At 46.6% G+C, this 20,868-nt stretch overlaps 1 protein-coding gene across 1 annotated transcript in view; it reads right to left on the bottom strand.

Annotated features, from left to right (window-relative positions):
• The window catches only part of LOC147663457 (E3 ubiquitin-protein ligase TRIM39-like), a 139,699-nt gene that overhangs the window by 49,642 nt on the left and 69,189 nt on the right, over positions 1–20,868 (bottom strand). Inside the window, exon 4 of the mRNA XM_086950438.1 lies at positions 8,261–8,283. Coding sequence (XP_086806564.1) covers positions 8,261–8,283 — 23 coding nt within the window. The remainder of the gene's footprint in view (positions 1–8,260; positions 8,284–20,868) is intronic.

Genomic DNA, 20,868 nt, shown 5'->3' on the forward strand with positions numbered 1-20,868 from the left:
CCGGCAACTCTATGGTTTGGTTGATGTGGAACTGAGACACAACCTTGGGGAGAAATTTAGGGTTAGTGCGGAGCACTACCCTGTTTGAGTGAACTTGGAAGAAAGGCTCTTGGATTGTGAGGGCTTGCAGTTCACTAACCCTCCGTAGCGATGTAATTGCTACAAGGAAAGCCACTTTCCATGTCAAGAATTGAATCTCGCAGGAATGTAGTGGCTCAAAGGGGGGACCCATCAGTCTGGTAAGAACCACATTGAGGTTCCATTCAGGAGCTGGTGGAGTCCGTGGCGGAATGACTCTTTTGAGGCCTTCCAGAAAAGCCTTGATGGCAGGCACCTTGAAGAGTGAAAGGTGTTGTCTATTTTGGAGATAAGCGGCCATCGCAGACAGGTGAATGCGAATGGAAGTATAGGCCAGATTACACTTGTATAGATGGAACAGGTAACAGATGATGTTCTGAATAGAAGCATCCAGCGGATCAATGTCGTGGTTGCACAATAGATGACAAACCGCTTCCACTTTGCCGCATAGCATGCTCTAGTAGTGGGCTTCCTAGCCTCCCGAATGATGTCCATACAATTGGGAGGAAGGTTGAGGTAGCCAAACTCTAGGACTTCAGGAGCCAGATCGCCAGGTTGAGCTGTTGCGGATCTGGGTGCTGAATGTCGCCATGGCTCTGCGTCAGAAGGCTGGGTGTGAGATGTAGCCTTTGATGCGGTACCACGGACAGTTCTAGAAACGTGGTGTACCACGGTTGGCGAGCCCACGTTGGAGCAACTAGGATGAGAGTCATTGAGTGCTGCCTGAGCTTGCGTGCCACCAGCGGTATCAGAGGTGCTGGGAGAAAAGCGTACGCAAATTTGCCTGACCAGTTCATCCATATCGCATTGCCCTGCGACTGTGGGTGTGGGAACCTGGCGGCAAAGCTTTGGCATTTTGCGTTCTCCTCTGTGGCGAACAGGTCTATCTCTGGATGACCCCTCATTTGGAAGTACGGCTGGAGTACTGATGGATGTATCTCCCACTCGTGCATTTGGTGGCTGTGCCTGCTGAGCAGGTCCGCCATCTGATTGTCCTTGCCTGGGAGATGCTCCGCCATGAGGAAAATGTTCCTCTGAATGGCCCACTTCCACATGCTCTGAGCCAGATGAGACAGCTGCTGAGAGTGAGTGCCTCCCTGCTTCTGAATGTAGTACATGGCCGTCATGTTGTCTGTCCGGATCAACACAACCTTGTTGCACAGATGTACTTTGAATGCCTTTAAGGCCATGAAGATCGCCATCAGTTCCAGAACATTGATGTGCATCTTCCTCTGCTGCTGCGTCCATAGTCCCTGCACTGTGTATTGGAGTACATGCGCTCCCCATCCCTGGAGAGAGGCGTCCGTTGTCAGGATGATCTGTGGCACAGGCTCTTGGAACGGTCGGCCCTTGCAAAGGTTTCGTGGATTCCACCAATGCAGAGAGTTGTATGCCCGACCGCTCACCAACACTAGGTCTTTCAACTGGTTGTGAGCCTGCGTCCACTGACGTGCTAAGCACTCCTGAAGCGGACGCATATGTAGTCTCGCGTGCGGGACAATGGAGATGCAGGAGGCCATCATGCCTATCAACTGCATGAACACTCTTGCTGGAAGCGAGTGTTGAGGTCTGAATCTTTGGATCAGCGATTGAATGCTGTTGATTCTCACTGAATTTGGCTGTGCTGTAGCCGCTAGAGTGTTTATGGTCGCATCCAGATACTGTCGTATGTGAGCGGGTTGGAGATGGGACTTTGGGTAATTCAGTGAGAACCCCAGATTGTGCAGAAGATGAATGGTCAGGGACACGTGGGCGGCACACTGCTGAGCCGACTTGGCTTGAATAAGCCAGTCGTCCAGATAGGGGTAGACGTGAATGTTTTGATGTCTGTGATGCGCCGCCACCGTCGCTAGGCACTTTGTGAAAACCCTGGGTGCTGTGGTGACCCCAAAAGGCAAAATCTTGAACTGATAGTGTTGGTTTTGTAAGGTGAACCTGAGGTATTTTCGGTGTGAAGGATGTAGTGGAATGTGGAAGTATGCATCCTTCAGATCCAAGGTTGCCAGGTAGTCCCTCTGTTGAAGCAGTGGAAGAACCTGCTGCAGCGTGAGCATGTGGAAATGCTCCAAGAGGATGTAAAAATTGAGTGTCCTGAGGTCCAGAATGGGCCTGAGGGATCCGTCCTTCTTTGGAATCAGAAAGTACAGGGAGTAAACTCCCGCACCTCTTTCCTGCAAGGGCACGAGCTCTATTGCCCCTTTTTGCAGCATGACGTTGACTTCTTGCTGCAATAAGTGCAAGTGCTCGTCGGACATAGGACTGTTTTTTGGGGGTATGTTGGGTGGAGTGGATGTGAGCTCCAGACAATAACCGTATTGGACAAGTTTTCTGACCCACCTGTCTGTGGTGATGGACTTCCACATGGGCAGGAACTGCTGGAGTCTCCCCCCGACCGGTGTTGCGTGGTCGGGGGGCAGTGACAAGGCGTCACTGTTTGTTGGTGGTGGAGGACCTGAAGCTGTTGTTCCCACGTCCTCTACCTTTGACGTTGATGCCACGGTATCCACCGCGACCCTTGTTGGTATAAGAAGTTTGGGTGTTGCCTTTGTAGTATTGCGTTGACTGTGTATGTTGACCCCTTGAGGTGCCTCTAGTATTGGAGCGACGAAAGGACCCACCCCGAAACTGCTGGGATTGCAAGGCACCCATAGACTTCGCAGTGTCGGTGTCCTTCTTCATCTTCTCGAGGGTGGTATCAACCTCGGGCCAAACAGGTGGTCTGGGTTGACCGTCTGGTTTAAGATGGTAGTTTGAATGTCCGGCTTGAACCCAGAAATCCTCAGCCATGCATGTCTACGAAGCAGCACGCTAGTGTTAATCGCTCGCGCGGCGGTGTCAGCCACGTCCAGAGCACACTTAATGGAAGCATTGGTGATAAGCTTCCCCTCCTGTATCAACATCTCTGCCGCCTCCTTATACTGATCGGGTAAGTGCTGTAAAAGGGTCTCTAGAGTGTCATAGTGTGCCCTGTCATAACGCGCTAGTAGCGCCTGTGTGTTGGATATGCGCCATATGTTGGCTGCCTGCGCCGCCACCCTCTTCCCAGAAGCCTCAAAAACTTTTGATTCCTTGTCTGGGGGAGGAGCATCACCCGTAGTCTGTGAGTTGGCTCGCTTGCGTGCATTGGAGACAACCAGGGAATCCAGAGGCAGCTGTCCTTTGATATAAGTAGGATCGGTGGGCACTACCTTGTACTTCTTATCGATTCGTGGGTTGATGACTCTTGCTCGGGTGGGCTCCTTGAACACCTCAGCCGCATGTTTTAACACCCCTTTTCAGCATTGGCAGAGTTTTTACAGTTTTTTCAGAGACCGAAAAGGTGTCAAAGAGGAAGTCGACGTCCACTGGATCAGCATGGAGGTCGACGTCGTGATTGGCTGCCGCCCTCTCAATGAGGGCATTGAAAGCCGCAGAGTCCTCAGTTGGGGAAGTTTTGGCTGAGAAAAGCTGTGGATCCTGCCCTGAGTGCGGGTCCACTGGATCTCCACCTGCAGACCATGGTTCAGTCACATCCTCTGGGTCTGAGTAGACGGGGTAGCTATACTCATCCTCGTCATTGCCATCACCCTCCTCAACATGGGAATGAGTGGGTGAAAGTTCCTGAGCTTGTTGTGACACGGGCTCCACAAGGGTAGAGGCACCAGCAGAGTCCATCTGTCTCTTAAGTGGAATCTTGTACGGCTCCAAATGTGTTTCAGGGGTGATCTTTCTCTTGAGGAGAGAGAGCTTGCCCGTGTTGGCATCGATGAAAACCTCTTGACGCTCTTCTTCCGTTAGTTGCCGTGGCCGTGGGCCGGGGACCACCAACGCTGGCTTCGGCGTCGAAGACACCTTCACGGGCACTCCGGCCCCTGATTTTGCTGCAAAAGCCTTCGGCGCCGTCTTTGGAGGCAACGTGAAGAGAATCGGCGTCGACGCCTTAGCCGGTTTTTCTAGAGGCTTGGGCGGCACAGGGTCCTTCGGTTCGACTGCTGCGGTCCCCTCCCTAATCCGTTGAAGGGACTCCGTCACCTTCTTAGTGAACGAGGCGGAGGGACGCGCCGGCTCGAGAGAGTCTTTTGCAGCTTGTTTCGGGGAGGCGACCGACGATGCGCTCTTCGGCGTCGACGCCATTGCCCCCTTGGCCTTGTCGAGTGGAAGTGAGGCAGTGAGGGACTTGGGGTCGTCCTGCCGCTTCTTAGTGTCGAGAGTGGACTTCTTATGGTCGCTGACCTTCTTTGCGGGATCGATTCGACCCTTACTGGCGTCGACCGTCTTTGGCGCCGATGCAGCTGCGTCGGACCCTTTAACCTTCGGCTTCGACACGGCAGCCTTAGGGTCGGCCATTTTGGCGTGGCTCTTGAGCTCGACGGCCATCTTAGATTTCTTTGGCGCCGAGGCCTCGGAAGTGTTCGACCCGACCAGCGGGATCCGAGCTTTCGGTTTCGAGACGTCTGGCGTCGAGACCGTTGGTTTCACTTTCGGTTTCGACTGCACCGGGAGTGGCGCCGTATCAATGTACGTGGCCGGGCCGGCAGGCGGGGCCGTGGAACGTGAATCAAGGTCTTGGGTAAGGCCCGAAGGCGATCCCTCGACCTGGGCCTGATCATGGTGGACGGCCCCGGAGTCAGTGTGAGGAAGCTCCTCGTCCGAGCTATCCTCTACGGTGGCAAGGGCCCCGTCGTCGTCCCCTACCTCCTCGACCACCTCACCGAAATCCTCGTCCTCCGCGTCGTAGTCGTCCTCCACCTCTGACGCTGAGTTAGATTCCGAGATCTCATGGATATCGTCGCCCTCGACATCCTCAGCGTCGAAGATGTCCGTAGGAGGCGGTGCAGACCGCTGGGCCTCCAGGCGCGCAGCTCGGCGGAGCTTGAGTGTCTTTTTGGACCGGAACTTGGAACAGGCCATACACTTGGCTTCGTCGTGGTCCGGCGACAAACACTTGTTGCACACCGGGTGTACATCGATATGCGGATACTTCGAGGCACACACCGGGCACCGTTTAAATGGACTTCGTTCCATGATTGAAGAGGCAGGAGCGTCGAGTAGGCCCGTCCGCGCCGAAAGCACGCAGAAGGGCAATGTCAGCTCGGAGCCGAGGAAATAACGAACCCGAACGAGAGACAATACCGACGCAAGTCCTAAAGACCTTTTGGTCTTAAACAAAGTAAGTTAACAACTATCGATTCCGACAGAGGGAACCGAACACATCCGAACCCAATGGCGGAAAAAAACAATCTGGGGATGGAGTCGATGCCCATGAGCACTGTAGTCCAGGGGAGGAGCCACCTATCTCGTGATACTTCGAAGACTCTTCCAGGACAACAATGTGCAATCATCCGGACCCAACACTAGGCGGCGATCTATGCACAGATATGAATTCAGCAGCCCACATGCCTCGAACATATGGTTTCTATAGCCTGATTCTAGCCAAAAGGAAGCGAAAAGCAGTACTTGGTCAAGGACAAGAATAAAGTCAATGAGGAATAGGACAATGTAGAGATGTTGTTCCAGAACCTGGGTGCAAGTATGGAAAGTGCTTGCTGCCTTGTTTTAAAAACATGTTTTTTGCACTTCTTAATCTGTAGTCTGATGGTGTCCGGCTGTGGTTGTGTTGAGAACCACCAAAGATGATGGGGTTCTCTGCAAGATAAGAGTGGGTATTGGTTGTGATGTGAGATGAATAAGGATTATATGATTGTGAAGGAATGCATAAGGAGTTCATCCGAGAAAGATTTTTAAGTGCATTCCCGTAGAGGCCCGGAAGCCCTTAGTTCAAGGTCTAATTATAAATAGAATGGACTACGGGAATGCGCTTTTATCCTCCATAAATGAACACCACCTGAATAGGCTCCAGGTTCTTCAGAACACTACAGCTCGGCTGGTCCTTAACCTTCCGCGAAGATCTTTGTCAGCCCTTTGCCTAAAAAGCCTCCATTGGCTTCCGTTGAAAAAGAGAATTCTTCTTAAAACTCTATGTCTGGTCCATAAACACATGTATGAAAGTGGCCCCAGATACTGGTCAAAATAATTAAGTTGTTACCAGCCCCAAAGAGATCCAGCAATGAATTCCGGCTGACGCCCCTAAGAATACAAACCTCCAGAAACAGCGGCCGCGCGTTTTCTTTTCTTGCTCCTGTATCATGGAACAAAATGCCTTTTCACCTACGTATTATCTTTGAACACAGCTGTTTTTGTAAGAAGCTAAAGACCTGGCTTTTTGCAAACTAACCATTCTGTCTCTCCTGTTAGAGCCGTCTGCAAGCGCCATGAGACTCTCCGGATGTGATTTGTGCGCGATACAAATGTCCCTGACTTGACTTGACCTAGGTCAATGGAATAAACAGAAGGATCTCCCAAAGGGAAGTATATGAGTGAGAATCTATACTGTCAAATAAAGAAATAAGATGCAGCCATAGAACTAGGCCCCACCCCATGCCCTCCGACCACAAAAGAAACCTGGGCATTATCTTGGACATTACCCTTACCATGAGGCATCAGATCCTTGCTCTCACCTCCACTTGCCTTCACAGTCTCCACATGCTCAGAAAAATCATCAAATGGCTCCCTCCTGACAACAGAAAGACCGTTACCCAGGCCCTTATCACAAACTGATTGGACTACAGCAACACCCTCTATTATGGCACCTCCAAACACCTACGGCACAAGCTGCAAACCATTCAAAACGCCGCAGCCAGGCTAGAATTCAACTTTCCTCGCTGCGTGCACATTACACCTCTCCTCCAGCAACTTAACTGTCTCCAGAAACACTGCCAGTTCAAGATGCTCACCCACGCCTACAATGCACTACACAACCTGGGTCCCACCTACCTCAATCACGACTACACTTCCACCAACCAACCAGAAACCTCCACTTGACATCACTCACCCTCACACACACACACATCCCTGAATCCATGGAAGCAAGACAGGAGGAAGGGATTTCTATTACTTGGCAGCCAAATCCTGAAATGACCTCCCCCCGCACATTAGGACAGCCACGTCTCTTACAGAGGTCTGCAAAATAGTGAAAACCTGCCTCTTCAACTGAACCATCTTGAATAGTCCGCACCTACTCAGCGCCTGTGTACCCTCATGGGTGACACGCTCAAGCTCTACAAATCCACATTACATTTCAATACACTACAAAGATCAGAAAGGGACAAATCATGTATACAGTGGGGAGAATCAAACTGTCAATTGATCTATACAACACTAAATATGTTAATGATTTATAAGATATTTAGTAAATGTGAGTAAATAATATATCAATGCTCTCAAAGTTAAACAGTAAAGAAAAAGTACATGTTAGAAAACTGACTAATATTACTGTTAATAACGTGTCATTATATAGGTCATCATAACACACTTCTACTGTTTCTAAGTGCTGTAATAATTAGGGTTATAAACCATTTTATTATTATTTAATTTCCCAAAGCCATAAGAAGGAAAGCCTGGGTCTGTGGGTCTTTAGAATACTGCATGGTTCAGCAGCAACCATTCAACCCAGTAAGCCATACAATGAATATTTAAATACTGCTTTTTAATATAAAATATGCAAATTGAGAGGAAAAACACAATCCACTGAAGAAAGAGGTAAAGAAAAACAATGGCAAAAGATAGACTAGAAACAAAGAAAACGAGTAGTGTATAAAGGAAGGTTGAAAAAGACAGAAGTAAAAAAGCAATATAAACAATAAGCAAAAAGTAAGATATGGACCACATTAAGAAAATGGAAATTCGTGCATGAATTTAAAGGAAACAGAAAGCAACGAAAAAAAAAAATCCAGAGGCACATAAAGGAGACAGTAAAATAGAATACAAACTAGTAAAGGAAACCAGGAAACAATAAAAGAACATTATAAATGGAAAAATAAATACAAAAAGGGCAAATAAATGGAAATAAGACAATGAATAAGATGGGGATGGAGATGGAGATGGAGAAAACAAAAACTATGGAGGGCGGTAAAATTATTTTTAAAAAACTAAATATAAAGAAAAATATCATCCTACATCTCCCTGTTGAATAGCGTGTTTCCAAGTAAGCATGGTCGCTTTGCTCTTCACACCTAATTAGAAGATAGTGAGCTATTGAAAAATGGGCTTGCACGAGGGGCAAAAATACATAAAGACTGAAGTGTGATATAATTCATTTTAATAACTCCTCTTTAATGTTTTGATATGGTGAAGATAAATGTACCTGCTCAATATGTTCTTTGCATCCTAGGGAGTAAAACATAAACAGATCAACACGTGACAATGCAATTTACGATCACAGTAAAATTAACATTTTGAAAAGGATTCACAAGTTATTTACTTACATAACATTTTTATATGATAAGATACTGTTTGATTGGCTTTGTTCTATTGCACTGATCATCAGAGACTGTAGCTCTTTTAAATAATGTTAATGTATGCTTTTATTGTGAACTAGCAGCCCTTCCCGATGGTGTCCGGGTATGAATTGCTGCCGGCCAGTAGTATATTGTTTTGTAGGATTTCGTTTTGATAGCATTTCTTATCTGTGACAGGCCTGTGAAACGCTCCGATTCACAGTGCACTGCTGATGCACTTAAGAGTGCGCGTTCAGTAGTGTGTGAACTCTAGTTTCCCTATTTTATTTTTCCTTGCAATATTATATAGCGCGAACTCGACAACATGGCATGAGCACAATTTACAATAAAACACAAAAACCTCCACCTGTATTGAATCAAAAAGTGCTATTGAGGTCACTTGATACAAACGGTCTCCCTCCCAGGGCACAATAGATAAACACCAGAACAAAGAATTATGAATACATAATTCAGTTTTAATCAGAATTCATTGGAAAACAGGGTTCATACATTGTGCAACATTGAATGGCAAAATATAATCAAAACTAAATTAGTAATACTCCACACGACAATAGAGCATTCAAACAATCACAGTCACGCTCACTCATTCATTCGCAGACGTCAAGTTACTGCAAAGGTACATTCATTCAAAGGAACAGAAATTCGGGGGACGATCAAGGAAAGGGCAAATACCTAAGGGTCGGGTGGTGATCAAAAAGATAATATAGGTAGAATGGTAGCTGATAAATACAGAGTTGTATACTCTCATAGGTAAATAGGAATACAAATTAACAGAATTGACAAAATGCAGTAAATGTTATCACAAAGAAAATTATAAAGATTAATACTGGGGAGTATCTGTCTCCACAATATGTGACAATAACAAAATCAGGGGAAGCAATAGATCGTGTAGGTTTTGCCAAGTAGGTTCGTGGTGCCGACGTACGTTTCGGTGTGCGACCTCAACATGGTCTCACCTTCATCAGGGCACAAACCAATAAAATGTCAGGAGTGGGGGTATCTAGAAGTTAGATCGAGAAATGGGCAGGTCAATGGTGAGCCGCAAAGGAGGGAGGGTTTCCGGGGACAGGAAGGAATCGTTGCCGGATGGATGGGCTGGCGCAAAGCTGGGCAGCGCGCAGGATCAGGTCAGAAGATAGGGAAAATCCTCCAGGGGATGTGTTGTTGCGTGGCGAGGCGTCTCAAAGCCCGGACTGAGGTGCAATCTGCTGTAGGTTGTAACGGTGCAGAAACCGACAGGCCGGGGAAGGGTGGAAAAGGGGGAGTTCACGGAAGTCGGCCCTTCAAGGGCTAGGAGGTCGTTTTTTCCTTCTTGGGTCCGATATACGTGATGGTTCAATCAAGTTGGATGATAAGGCAGGCAGAATTCAGGAAACATCAGGTCCGTGAAGAAGGAATTCCAGAAATGAACGAAAACTGAGCACAATTTACATTACAGAAGAACACATTCATTTGTGGTAGGCACGGGGAGACAGAGAGATTTGCCTGTAATCACAGGATGCTGAGCTGATGCCGAGATTTGAATGTAGCTCCCCAGCTCTAAAGTTCGCAATTCTAGAACTTCAAGCGGAAGGTGTGTCTAAAAGTGTATGTCGGTGCTGGCCATCAATGAGAGAGACCTGTGCATTTTTCAAATGGGTGGTGAAAAAATATGAGTATGTTGCTGGAGATGTGGGCCGCCGTGCCACCAATGTACTTACCGGGGGAGGGTAAACACCCATTATTCCGCAACTTTCTTTCCGCATACCATCACTCCACATACTTTCATTACGAAAGTACCATGACTCCGCAATGCCATTATAATGCATGGCATTACATTTTATATGCTTTTACCACGCATACATTTACAACAAAATTCGTTGTAAATGCATGAATGGTAAAAGCATGTTTTTTTTAATGTTTGGATAAGGTAAGTATGGGTATAGGGGTATATGTTTTGGGGTACTGAGGTATATGTTTTGGAGTGTTTGGGTATTTTAAGGGTTCAGATATAGTTTTGGGTTATGGGGTACAGGGGTAGTTTTAGGGTTTAGGGATAGGTATGGGTTTTGGGGTACAGGGGTATTTTTAGGGTTCAGGGCTAAGTTTTGGTTTTGGGGTATAGGGGTATTTTTAGGGTTCAGGGGTAGGTTTGGGTTTTGGGGTACAGTGGTATTTTTAGAGTTCAGGGCTAGTTTTGGGGTACAGGGGTATTTTTAGGGTTCAGGGGTAGGTTTGGGTTTTGAGGTACAGGGGTATTTATAGGGTTCAGGGCTAGGTTTGGGTTACAGAGGTATTTTTAGGGTTTAGGGATAGGTTTGGGTTTTGGGGTACAGGGTATATTTATAGGGTTAAGATGGGTTAGTGTTTAAGGGTGTTGGGGTATTTTAAGGAGTAAGGGTGGGTTATGATTATGGGATGCAGGGGTATTTAAAGGGAGCAGGGTGGGATTAGCACACGATATGAGACATGGCATGAAGGGCGGAACGTACCACACGCCCCCAGCGTTTGTCACACCCCCAGCACACGCCCACAGCACAACGCAGACACGCCCACACGGGCCTACTTTGCTGGCACGGTTCTTTTACCTTTTAAATGTATATGGTGGGCGTCTGCATAGCCTATGTCCTTCTGCTGCAACTGCCCTTTCCAACGCTGTATTGGGTGTTGTGATTGATGCTGTGGTTCCTGAGATTACCCGCCTCAAAGGTTTGGGCTCTCTCTTTATTATATAAGTATGGATTGTATTTGTATATTTATTCTTTTATACAGCAGAAATGCTGCGAATCAAGATTTTCTTGACTGGACTGGACTACCAATTACAAGTAACTATATACAAAATATAAACAAATATGTTAATAATGAACACACATTTCTATTACTGACCTTCGCTTATGAAGTATCAATCACAGATTTACTCGATTAACCCATGAAAGCATTCAATCCAATGGAGCTCTACTGTAATAGTAAAGTACACTACTTTTACCAAAGTGTTAAATGGTCCTTCCTGAATATAAGATTAGACCACATACATTAAGAGCAGAAGATTATATGGAGGTGAAGTCAATTCTAAATGATGTGTAATCAGTATCTCAGCCTCTCCAGGACCCTTGGACTCGGTATGGAGCAGGGCACCTCTTTCTCTGGGCACAGGAGCAGCCACGGATTGCGGATATAAATGCATGAGGTATCTAAACCCTTTAATGCCGCTCCATGTGGCCCCACTCACGATCCTGCAGGAGGAATGGTCAGTGCCTTTGTGGTAATCAACTGTGGAAATGTTAAGACTGTCCTGCAACCGAACTACTCAATGTTTGTGTCACATTGGTCAGTGGAGTAAAGCACCAGACTATACCATTAAATATCATGGACTATGGGAATAAAAGGGTAAATAAACCTTTGACAGTAATGCAATACAGGTGAATTGAGATACTCTATATGTACATAAAGCCAATGACATCTCAGTAATTTAGCACGAAAGAACACAATAGAACATAACAACACTTCACTTTACACTAATAACTCTTAGGCATAAACCTGAAGGGTTTGCATTCTCAGCGACAGACACTTGTGGGACGAACAATGCAATCTCTAGAATGTGAGGGAGAGACAAATATATACTTCCTCAGTTAGAAAGATATGTGCACATTTCTTCATGTGCAAATAAACTCTCTTACTGGCAGCCCGTACCAGGAAGGGGTATATTTGTAAGGCCAATGACACAAGTGACCAGACAGGATTGAATGTGTAGTCTCAATGAGCTAGGCAGCTCTCAGTAGCATACAAGATTCTGCTTGTCTCATAACTTCTCTGCTTCAATCGACTATCAAAACAAAAAGTGCTGAGAAGTCCCTTCCTTATTCGTGCTTCTCTACCTGAATGGTGTTGCTGTAGAGGGCCTATGACCTCACAGTTACTACTAGGTCCAGACTCTCTACAGCTGTGAATGCCTACTCTGCTCCAGGCCAGATACATCTCTTCTTCTCTCTTCAATCAGAAACCTCACAGGGCTCTCTCTGGGCTAAACGAGTGTCCCAGGCCCTCTCTCACACCTTGAAGAAACCCAGACTTCTGTATAATGTTCTATTTTCTCCAGACCTATTGCACTGGGAATACAGGAAATACATGTTACCCGCTACTCTGCTTAACACAGTTCCCTTGGGGTGCAGTATATCTACTTGGCATTTCCAAAAATAAAAAACACAGTTTCAAATTTTCGAACCTGTGAGGAAGCAAAGAAACATCAGACCTATTCTAATCCACACATCTTAGGTCCCTCAGGACTCAGTGGTGTCAGCTGAATGGAAAGACTTTATGGAACAATGCATGTGCTGGCAGGATCTGAAGGTCCTAACAAATATCGGTCCATAAGGGCTAGTAAACTCAAAACTAATCACATTCCTGAAAGCAGCTAATAGACAAATCCATCCCAGGATTTGCGATGGGGTAGCAGAATCTTTAGATCAGAAAATTTATAAGATCCATTACAAAATCCTGAACCCTGGTGCTCTGGAATCAGTAAGCGCTCTGCTAATCACTAAACAAGTTTTGCTACTTTTTTGTTCCTTAAAAGTTTCCTCGTCACTGCATGATCTTGTCTAGCCTGGTTCATGAAAGTCCAACAGGGCTGGATACTATTACCGAAGTCAATGCTTCAATGAGAAAAGGCATCGAAGAAGAAACAATGGAACGAGCAAGGGTGACATAACTTCTTAGTCAAACTAAACTAGAAGCCCCATCCAACATCAACTAATGCCAACGATTCCTGTGTGTGCGGAGGTGTTGGAGGAAGTGACCAATGGACGGTAAAGTTTCATGAAAATTGAAAGTCAGATTAGAGTAGGAGCGAACAAAACCATCTGATGTTAATATATCCGCCTGCTATCCCTTGGTTACTGGATTAGACCTTGGTTGATAGGCTATGGTCAGGAAGATTGCACTGCTTTGTAAACGGAATGGTAATGTTGACGTAAGAATCTTTATTCTGATAACACAGCTGCAGCTAGATGTTATGCTAGAAGCAGACCACAGCCTCGGTCTTCATCTCCCAATATCAGTCTACATAATCAGATACTACTGGACCGGGGAACATCCTTTACGACGCGGATTTTACTCCGCAGTGCTTTTACGACGCGTCCGTTACAACGCAAGTCGTAACCACGACTTGCGCTGGAGGGCGCTAGAGGATTAAGAATAGTATATTTAGAATTCCAACACCTTCCCTAGTGTCCACGGGGACTGGTGTTAGAATAGTAAATTATACTATTCTCAATCCGCGCACCCAAAACAAGTCGTGGTAACGACTTGCGTTGTAAGGGACACGTTGTAAAAGCACGCGTTGTGACGGTACGCGTCGTACCGTCATACATCCTACTGGACCTTTAAAGCACAGGAATCCCTAGAGAGCCTCATACCTCTCATTGGGAGTATTAAACCTTTTACCTAGTTCCTTTTTTAAAGGCCTCTGTTACAGGTTCTCAGACTCATTTGGGAAGGTCACAAGGCAGACCGGTCTCCCTGTAGGGTTTGAGGTCGTCTGCCACTGGTGCCAGAGACATAATAAGTCCAGTACTTATCTTTTAAGAAAAGAGAGTACTTTTTAATCACAGAGTAGTATTAAATACTACAAATGGAACTTGATATACAAGGTAGTGATCTGATTACAATTCTCCCTTGTGGCTTTACATCTGTCAGGCCCCCACCAGCTAATCCCAACCTGGATGACTCCTTATGGCTGGTTCCCCCAGTAGTTACAGCAGAAGCATGAATGAAGCTCAGGTGCAGCCCAAATTATCCCCACAAATCAAAGGGAACTCAGTTCACATTCTTGAGCGCAGACAGTGCCAGGAGCCACCGTGGTGGTCAGGCAAGGGGAACTATCACAAAGCTCACCAGCAACAGGATTCATTTACTGCGAGGAGAGGACAGCGGTAATTACTCTAATCTGTGCCCCAGACCGCCCGCCTCCCGCTGCCAGACCTCACCTTCATCATCGGGTCCGGCCGCCGAGCGGAGCGCGGTGCAGGTTGCAGCCCAAGGACTACAACTCCCAGCATCCCTGAAGACGCATCCCGCGTCAATCACGCGCCAGGCGGCGCATAAAGCTGCTGTTACCCCGGTCGAGGGGGGGAACTATCACAAAGCTCACCAGCAACAGGATTCATTTACTGCGAGGAGAGGACAGCGGTAATTACTCTAATCTGTGCCCCAGACCGCCCGCCTCCCGCTGCCAGACCTCACCTTCATCATCGGGTCCGGCCGCCGAGTGGAGCGCGGTGCAGGTTGCAGCCCAAGGACTACAACTCCCAGCATCCCTGAAGACGCATCCCGCGTCAATCACGCGCCAGGCGGCGCATAAAGCTGCTGTTACCCCGGTCGAGGGGGGGAACTATCACAAAGCTCACCAGCAACAGGATTCATTTACTGCGAGGAGAGGACAGCGGTAATTACTCTAATCTGTGCCCCAGACCGCCCGCCTCCCGCTGCCAGACCTCACCTTCATCATCGGGTCCGGCCGCCGAGCGGAGCGCGGTGCAGGTTGCAGCCCAAGGACTACAACTCCCAGCATCCCTGAAGACGCCTCCCGCGTCAATCACGCGCCAGGCGGCGCATAAAGCTGCTGTTACCCCCGTCTCGCGGGACGCGAGCGGGACGCCGGGCGAAGCCCGGGCCAAGGGCGGGCCCGTTCTATCCCGTTCCAGACCGGGTAAGACTGGACTGGCCCTCCCCACTGACGCTTCCTCGCCCGATATATAGACTTCCCACTGTCGCATCAGTGTCATATCACGCTTACTCTTTCCTGACATTCTATTATTCTAATATATTGAATCCCCTTACTACTGCTTTACAAATATGTCACCGAGAAAGACCAGAAGTACTAAAACTTCCCATGCAGCCGAAATTATTGGACCAATTGACCACTTTATTGCACGGGCGAACGATGCGATTAACCAGGGAGCTCTTATCTTGGAAAGGCGGGTCTCTCAGGACCTGGCCGCAGCCAAACGTTCCTCATTGGGACTATTGGCGGCGGCTAGGACCCCTACGCGTACATCCAATCAAAGAGTATCTCTGGATGCACATACAGTCCCTGGCATTGTGGACCTGTCTGTGTCCATAGATCTCTCGACTACCCAGATTTCTCAGCCACCATCTTCTCAAACCCGTCTATCACTTGAAAGAACCCCGATTCTCTTCTCTAATGTTAGCGGGGAGGATTCTCACACCAGGGGGCTCCGGGAGGGTGCAATATCCAAGAAAAACTGTGGATCTAATGAGAATAAGACCACGTCCCTGATAGCTGCTCCCCTACCCCCCACAGATTTACAGATTTCTTCTACCACGCAGTTGCCTTCTTTAAACCACGTTACTAACCAACCAGTAATCATTCAGCATGAGGCACAAGTTTACATTACAGATATCACCAATCCTTCGTTAAGTGTACCTAACACAATGTTAAATGATAATGGGAATAGAGGGTGCGCTATTTCTAGTCACGATCCTCAAATGCTGCACAGTATAGAAACATTAATCAAGTCTTACATGCAACCCATTATATCGTCGTTGGAGAATCTAGAAACAGCTTTAGAAGTACTAACCAAAGAACTTAAATCCCGTAAGACTCCAACTTCTACTTCTTCGAAGGCCAAGACTTTAACTACTAAGCCCAAATTAAATTCCAACCCAAATTCTATTAGCATTGGGCCACCATCGCCTTCTCATGTTCCCAAACCTACCCCTATTATACCTACAGTACAACAGAACCCCCCTACCTTGGTTCCCCAGCCAACAAACCCAACAGCAGCCGCAAAGAGTGGCCCAGCAATTCCATCGGCCCCAGACCTTCTGTCGGCCGCTGCTCCTATCTGTGCTACATCTCACGTACCAGATTTACCCAAAACTCCAGCATCTAAGAATGCCGCTTATAACACCAAGCGGAAAGTTAGTTATTCCCATCATCTACCACCGGATGCCTCCCCGTTCGTCGTCATCATGACGGGGGTCCCAGAGTTGAACCCCAATACTGAGGAACCGGGGTGGTCTTTGAAAAACAAAGTGCTACATTGGTTGTCTGTTAATAGGCCCCCACCTCCCTATTCCAATAATAGACTGATTAGTGTTCGTAGGGTTCCGTGGGTTGGTAATGAACCTAAAACCACCTCTGGGGATTGCATTATTATAAATTTTGAAGACCCCCAAGCAGTTGAACATATTTGTTCCTGGGGGTCGCACCCTACTCACGAGGGAATAAGAACAAATCGCTTATCATTTTTCTACCCTCCAGCTAAACGCTTCATGTCTGGCCCAGATTGGAACTGGACCCAGGTAGGAAATTGGAATAGGAGACCCAACTGGGTAGATTGGTCAGATCAGGGGGCTAGAGAAGCTGGCTCATCTTTTGGTTGGAGAGGAGTCCCCACGCATAACAGATATGACTGTCTGGAGATGGTGGATTGACCACCATCTGTTAATATCTGTCACAATGCGTACTCCTCTCCTCCCAGTGTATTGTCTTCTACATCAGCAGATTTGTCTATCCAACAAAGTTCTGTAGTTCATTCCCCTGTTATCTCCAAAGCAATTGCCATTCCCTCTCTTTCCTCCCCGCATCCAGATAGTCCAGTAGACAATCCTCCAATTCTTCCAACCACTACGTTATCTGTACTATTCTGGAACGTCGCAGGCCTCTCAACAAAGATTACCCTTAAACCCTGGTTGGACTTTGTTTATACTCATCAGATAGTCTGTTTCCAGGAAACTTGGGTATCTGAAGCATTACATATACAGGGCTATAATACTTTTCACTCCCCAGCAATTAATACCACTCATGGTAGACATAAGGGAGGTTTAGCTATGTATGTTTCAAATAATTTGCTTGCTAAGAATATTTCAGTTCTCCATTCCACTGTTAATTACCAGATTTTAATGGTTAATTTTATTAGGAGTACGTCATACTGTTTTATTAATTTCTATAACAATTTAACCCCTGCTGATTGTGCGAAAACTGTTTCCGATATTTCACATATCATAAATGAGCAACGTTCTAAACACCCATCGCTCGTCCTTACAGTAATCTGGGGGGGGGATTTCAATGTCCCACTGTGTATCAACTATAAGAAAGGCATTTGTGGCCTATTGGACGAAGATGAATGCCCCCTGACACATTTCTCGCACTCTCAACCAGGTGAATCGATTAATGTCAGTCTTACCTTGTTGGAATTAACTTTTGCTAATGAACTTGTAGACCCCACTGTAGATTTTAAACCCACATTTCATGGTAGGGGTTTCTCAACTATTATAGATTTTATTTTATGTTCATATACCTTAAAGGGCAATGTATTAAAATTCAACACAGGCTCTGAGTTCTTTGGTGACCACTTTCCGAACAGCCTCACTCTCAGGATAGAAGCGGGCGAAACCCCAATAACCAGAAAGAGTTTACTGTCCCAGGACAGACTGGCTATGGATAGAACCAATGGTTTTTCAGTGAAATGGTCCAAAATAGACCCCATAATAACTTCTACAAAAATCATTTCAAAGGCACTCTCTCAGGTAAATATCTGTCTTGCGGATGAGTCTTCACCCACGCAAGTTATGCTCAGCTTTAAAGAGATTTTAAGCACCATACAGGCCGAATTATACCGTCATCATAAGCCAGGCAACCACTCTTTTCCTGGCTGGTTTAACACGGCCTGTCGCAAAGCCTTATCTGCCTTAAAAACAGCAACTCATAACTCTGTTAGAGACCAGAAGGAAATAGCTAAACTACGATTGGAGTACAAAATAGCCTTAAGGAATTGTAAAAAGGAGCATAAGAAGAACCTATGGGCTCAATTACACGCAAGCTGCCGTACTAAGGATAGCTCGCAGTTTTGGCTCGTAGTTAAATCTCCCTTTTTGGATAACGTAAACTCTCATCGGCACTTGGATGTGGCAGTGACCCCTGACGAGTGGGTATCCCACTTCTCAAAGATCTTTAGTGGTTCCCCCCCAGCCAGCACTATACAGGCTGCAATGGATACTGATCCTCTTGGAACACAGGTTTACCCAATAGATCTCCATTTCAGTCTAAGTGAGGTCACCCACGCCTTAACCATCTCCAAAACCGGTAAGGCACCTGGTCCCGACGGAGTCCCCCTTGACATCTTCGTTACCAATATAGAATTATGGTCTCCAATCGTCTATAAGCTGATGGTGGCAGCCTTAAATACTGGCCTACCAGACTCCTGGTCCTCCTCCATACTTCTTCCCATATTTAAAAAGGGCGACCGGAACAACCCAGCCTGCTACAGGCCCATCTCCCTCCTGGATTCCTTGGGGAAGGTCGCCGGACGCCTGATCCTGGAACGCCTCCAGGACTGGGCGTCTGAGAATAACATCATGACGGACCTACAATATGGTTTCCGGGAGGGGCTGGGCACCGTGGAGCAGGCTCTAAACCTAACCCTTTTAATAGGCAAGTACGTAGGAGCAAAGGGGGGTAATTTGTACTTGGTCTACGTCGACCTCAGTGCGGCGTTTGACTGTGTAATTCACGCCAAACTATGGTCCATCTTAGAAGATCTGGGTGTGGACCCCCCACTTATTAAGTTTCTGCGCGAGCTTTACTCAGACGCCACTGCCTGCGTGAGGTATGGGATTGGAGGCGAACTCACACCCCTATTTCCAGTCACCCGAGGTGTTAGACAGGGTTGTGTTCTGGCTCCCTTTTTATTCAACTTGTATACCAATGGGCTGGAAACGGCCATGTTGGAAGGGAGCCAGGACCTACCATCCATCAGTCATCGCCCCATCCCAGCACTACTTTACGCAGACGACTCTGTGATTCTTGCAAGAACCTTAGTGCAGCTACAAATACAACTTGACAAATATTGTAATTTCATGCTTTCTTTAGGCCTGAAGGTAAATAAGAGCAAAACCTTCGTAATGTATACAGGAACCAAGATTAAGAATCCAAAACCTCTCTTTATTGAGCATACCAGGCTGGAACGAGCTAGAGAGTATCCGTACTTGGGGGTGTTGGTGGATGACCAACTGTCCTGGAAGAGAGGGCTGGCAAGTAGAAAGCTCCTCTTTCAAAGGGCAACTTCGGCGTTAGTTTCCTTCTCTAGGAAGCTGGGTAAACCCGCCCCGCCTGAATTGCTAAAAATCCACCAAGCAAAGTGCCAAAGCATAGCAATCTACGGCGCGGGAGTTTGGGGCTATGTATCCACCGATGAATTACAGAAGGTTCAAAACGGCCTTTTAAAATATCTTCTGGCTCTTCCAAGTAGTGCCTCAAATTATGCTTGCCACATTGAGCTTGGTGTGGATTACCTTTCCGATGTTATCAAATGCCAACCAATCCTCTTATGGCATCGCATATGGACGAAGCCACAATGCCACCTAACACGCTCCTTGATTCTCGATTGTTTAAACCTGGCTCGCTGGAAGAAGATTCCATGGCTCCTCTACATTTTTAACTTCTTTCACGACCTGAACTGCCCACAATACTTTACAGAGCCCTCAACAATGGTAGACATTACTAGAAAATCCTTGAAAAATGTATGTCTTAACCAACTAAGGGATCTGCGCCTTCTGTCTGAAGTAACAAAGAAAACCAATGCGCATTTGTTGACGGTTCAAGTTTCCTTTAGTATACAACCTTATCTCACTTTTTATTTGTCAAACTATGAAAAGTATTTATTGACCAGGTTTCGTTTTAATTTGCTTTTTCGCCTTGTCACCTTTCCAACTGTGTCTGATTGGTCTCACGAACTAACCAAATGCCCATGTGATCATGAGTCTACCCAATCAACTATTCATGTTATCTTGTTCTGTGGTTATTATAAAGAAACACGCAAGCGCTGGATTATCCCAATCCTGAGACAAATGGGGTTGAGGTCCTGTCGCCCAGCACTTCTGGCGTTACAGATGCTAGAAACCCAATATGTAGCCAAAAATGTTGCCTTGTTTTTAAAATCCTGCCTGTTGATTCGTAGCAAAATTAATTCTACCATTTAAACATTGCTGTCAATATGATCTACATTTTTATCTTTTTATTCTTACTTGTATTTTACCATGTAATAATGTTTTTATATATTGTACTGTATGATGCACTTTTTATGATTATCACAAGTTAATCGAATAAAAGTATTTGAACTGAACTACATGTGGCAGCCTCCCTTCACTCTGCAGAGCAGAAGCCCTGGCATTAGAGCTGCCAGATTGAGAAGCAAACAGATCATTGGTGTAACCACAGAGGAGACTACTCCATCTCTGCAATGGTTATGATCCTTCAAAGGTCTGACAGAGTAAGGGCTATCGAAGGATGACCTCTACTATGTCCACCCACCTAATTTAGATGGCTGGATTTACAGGTCAGTTTTCACTGCCCGTCATTGCCAGAAAAACCCTGGCAGTGACAACTGCTCTATGTTTCCCTCACCATAGCAGAGAACTCCCATGGCAAGGGAAGCATTTTTCCCCCCAAATA

This window comes from Lissotriton vulgaris, unplaced genomic scaffold (genome assembly GCF_964263255.1).
Source record: "Lissotriton vulgaris unplaced genomic scaffold, aLisVul1.2 SCAFFOLD_1378, whole genome shotgun sequence".
NCBI classification, from domain to species: Eukaryota; Metazoa; Chordata; class Amphibia; order Caudata; family Salamandridae; genus Lissotriton; species Lissotriton vulgaris.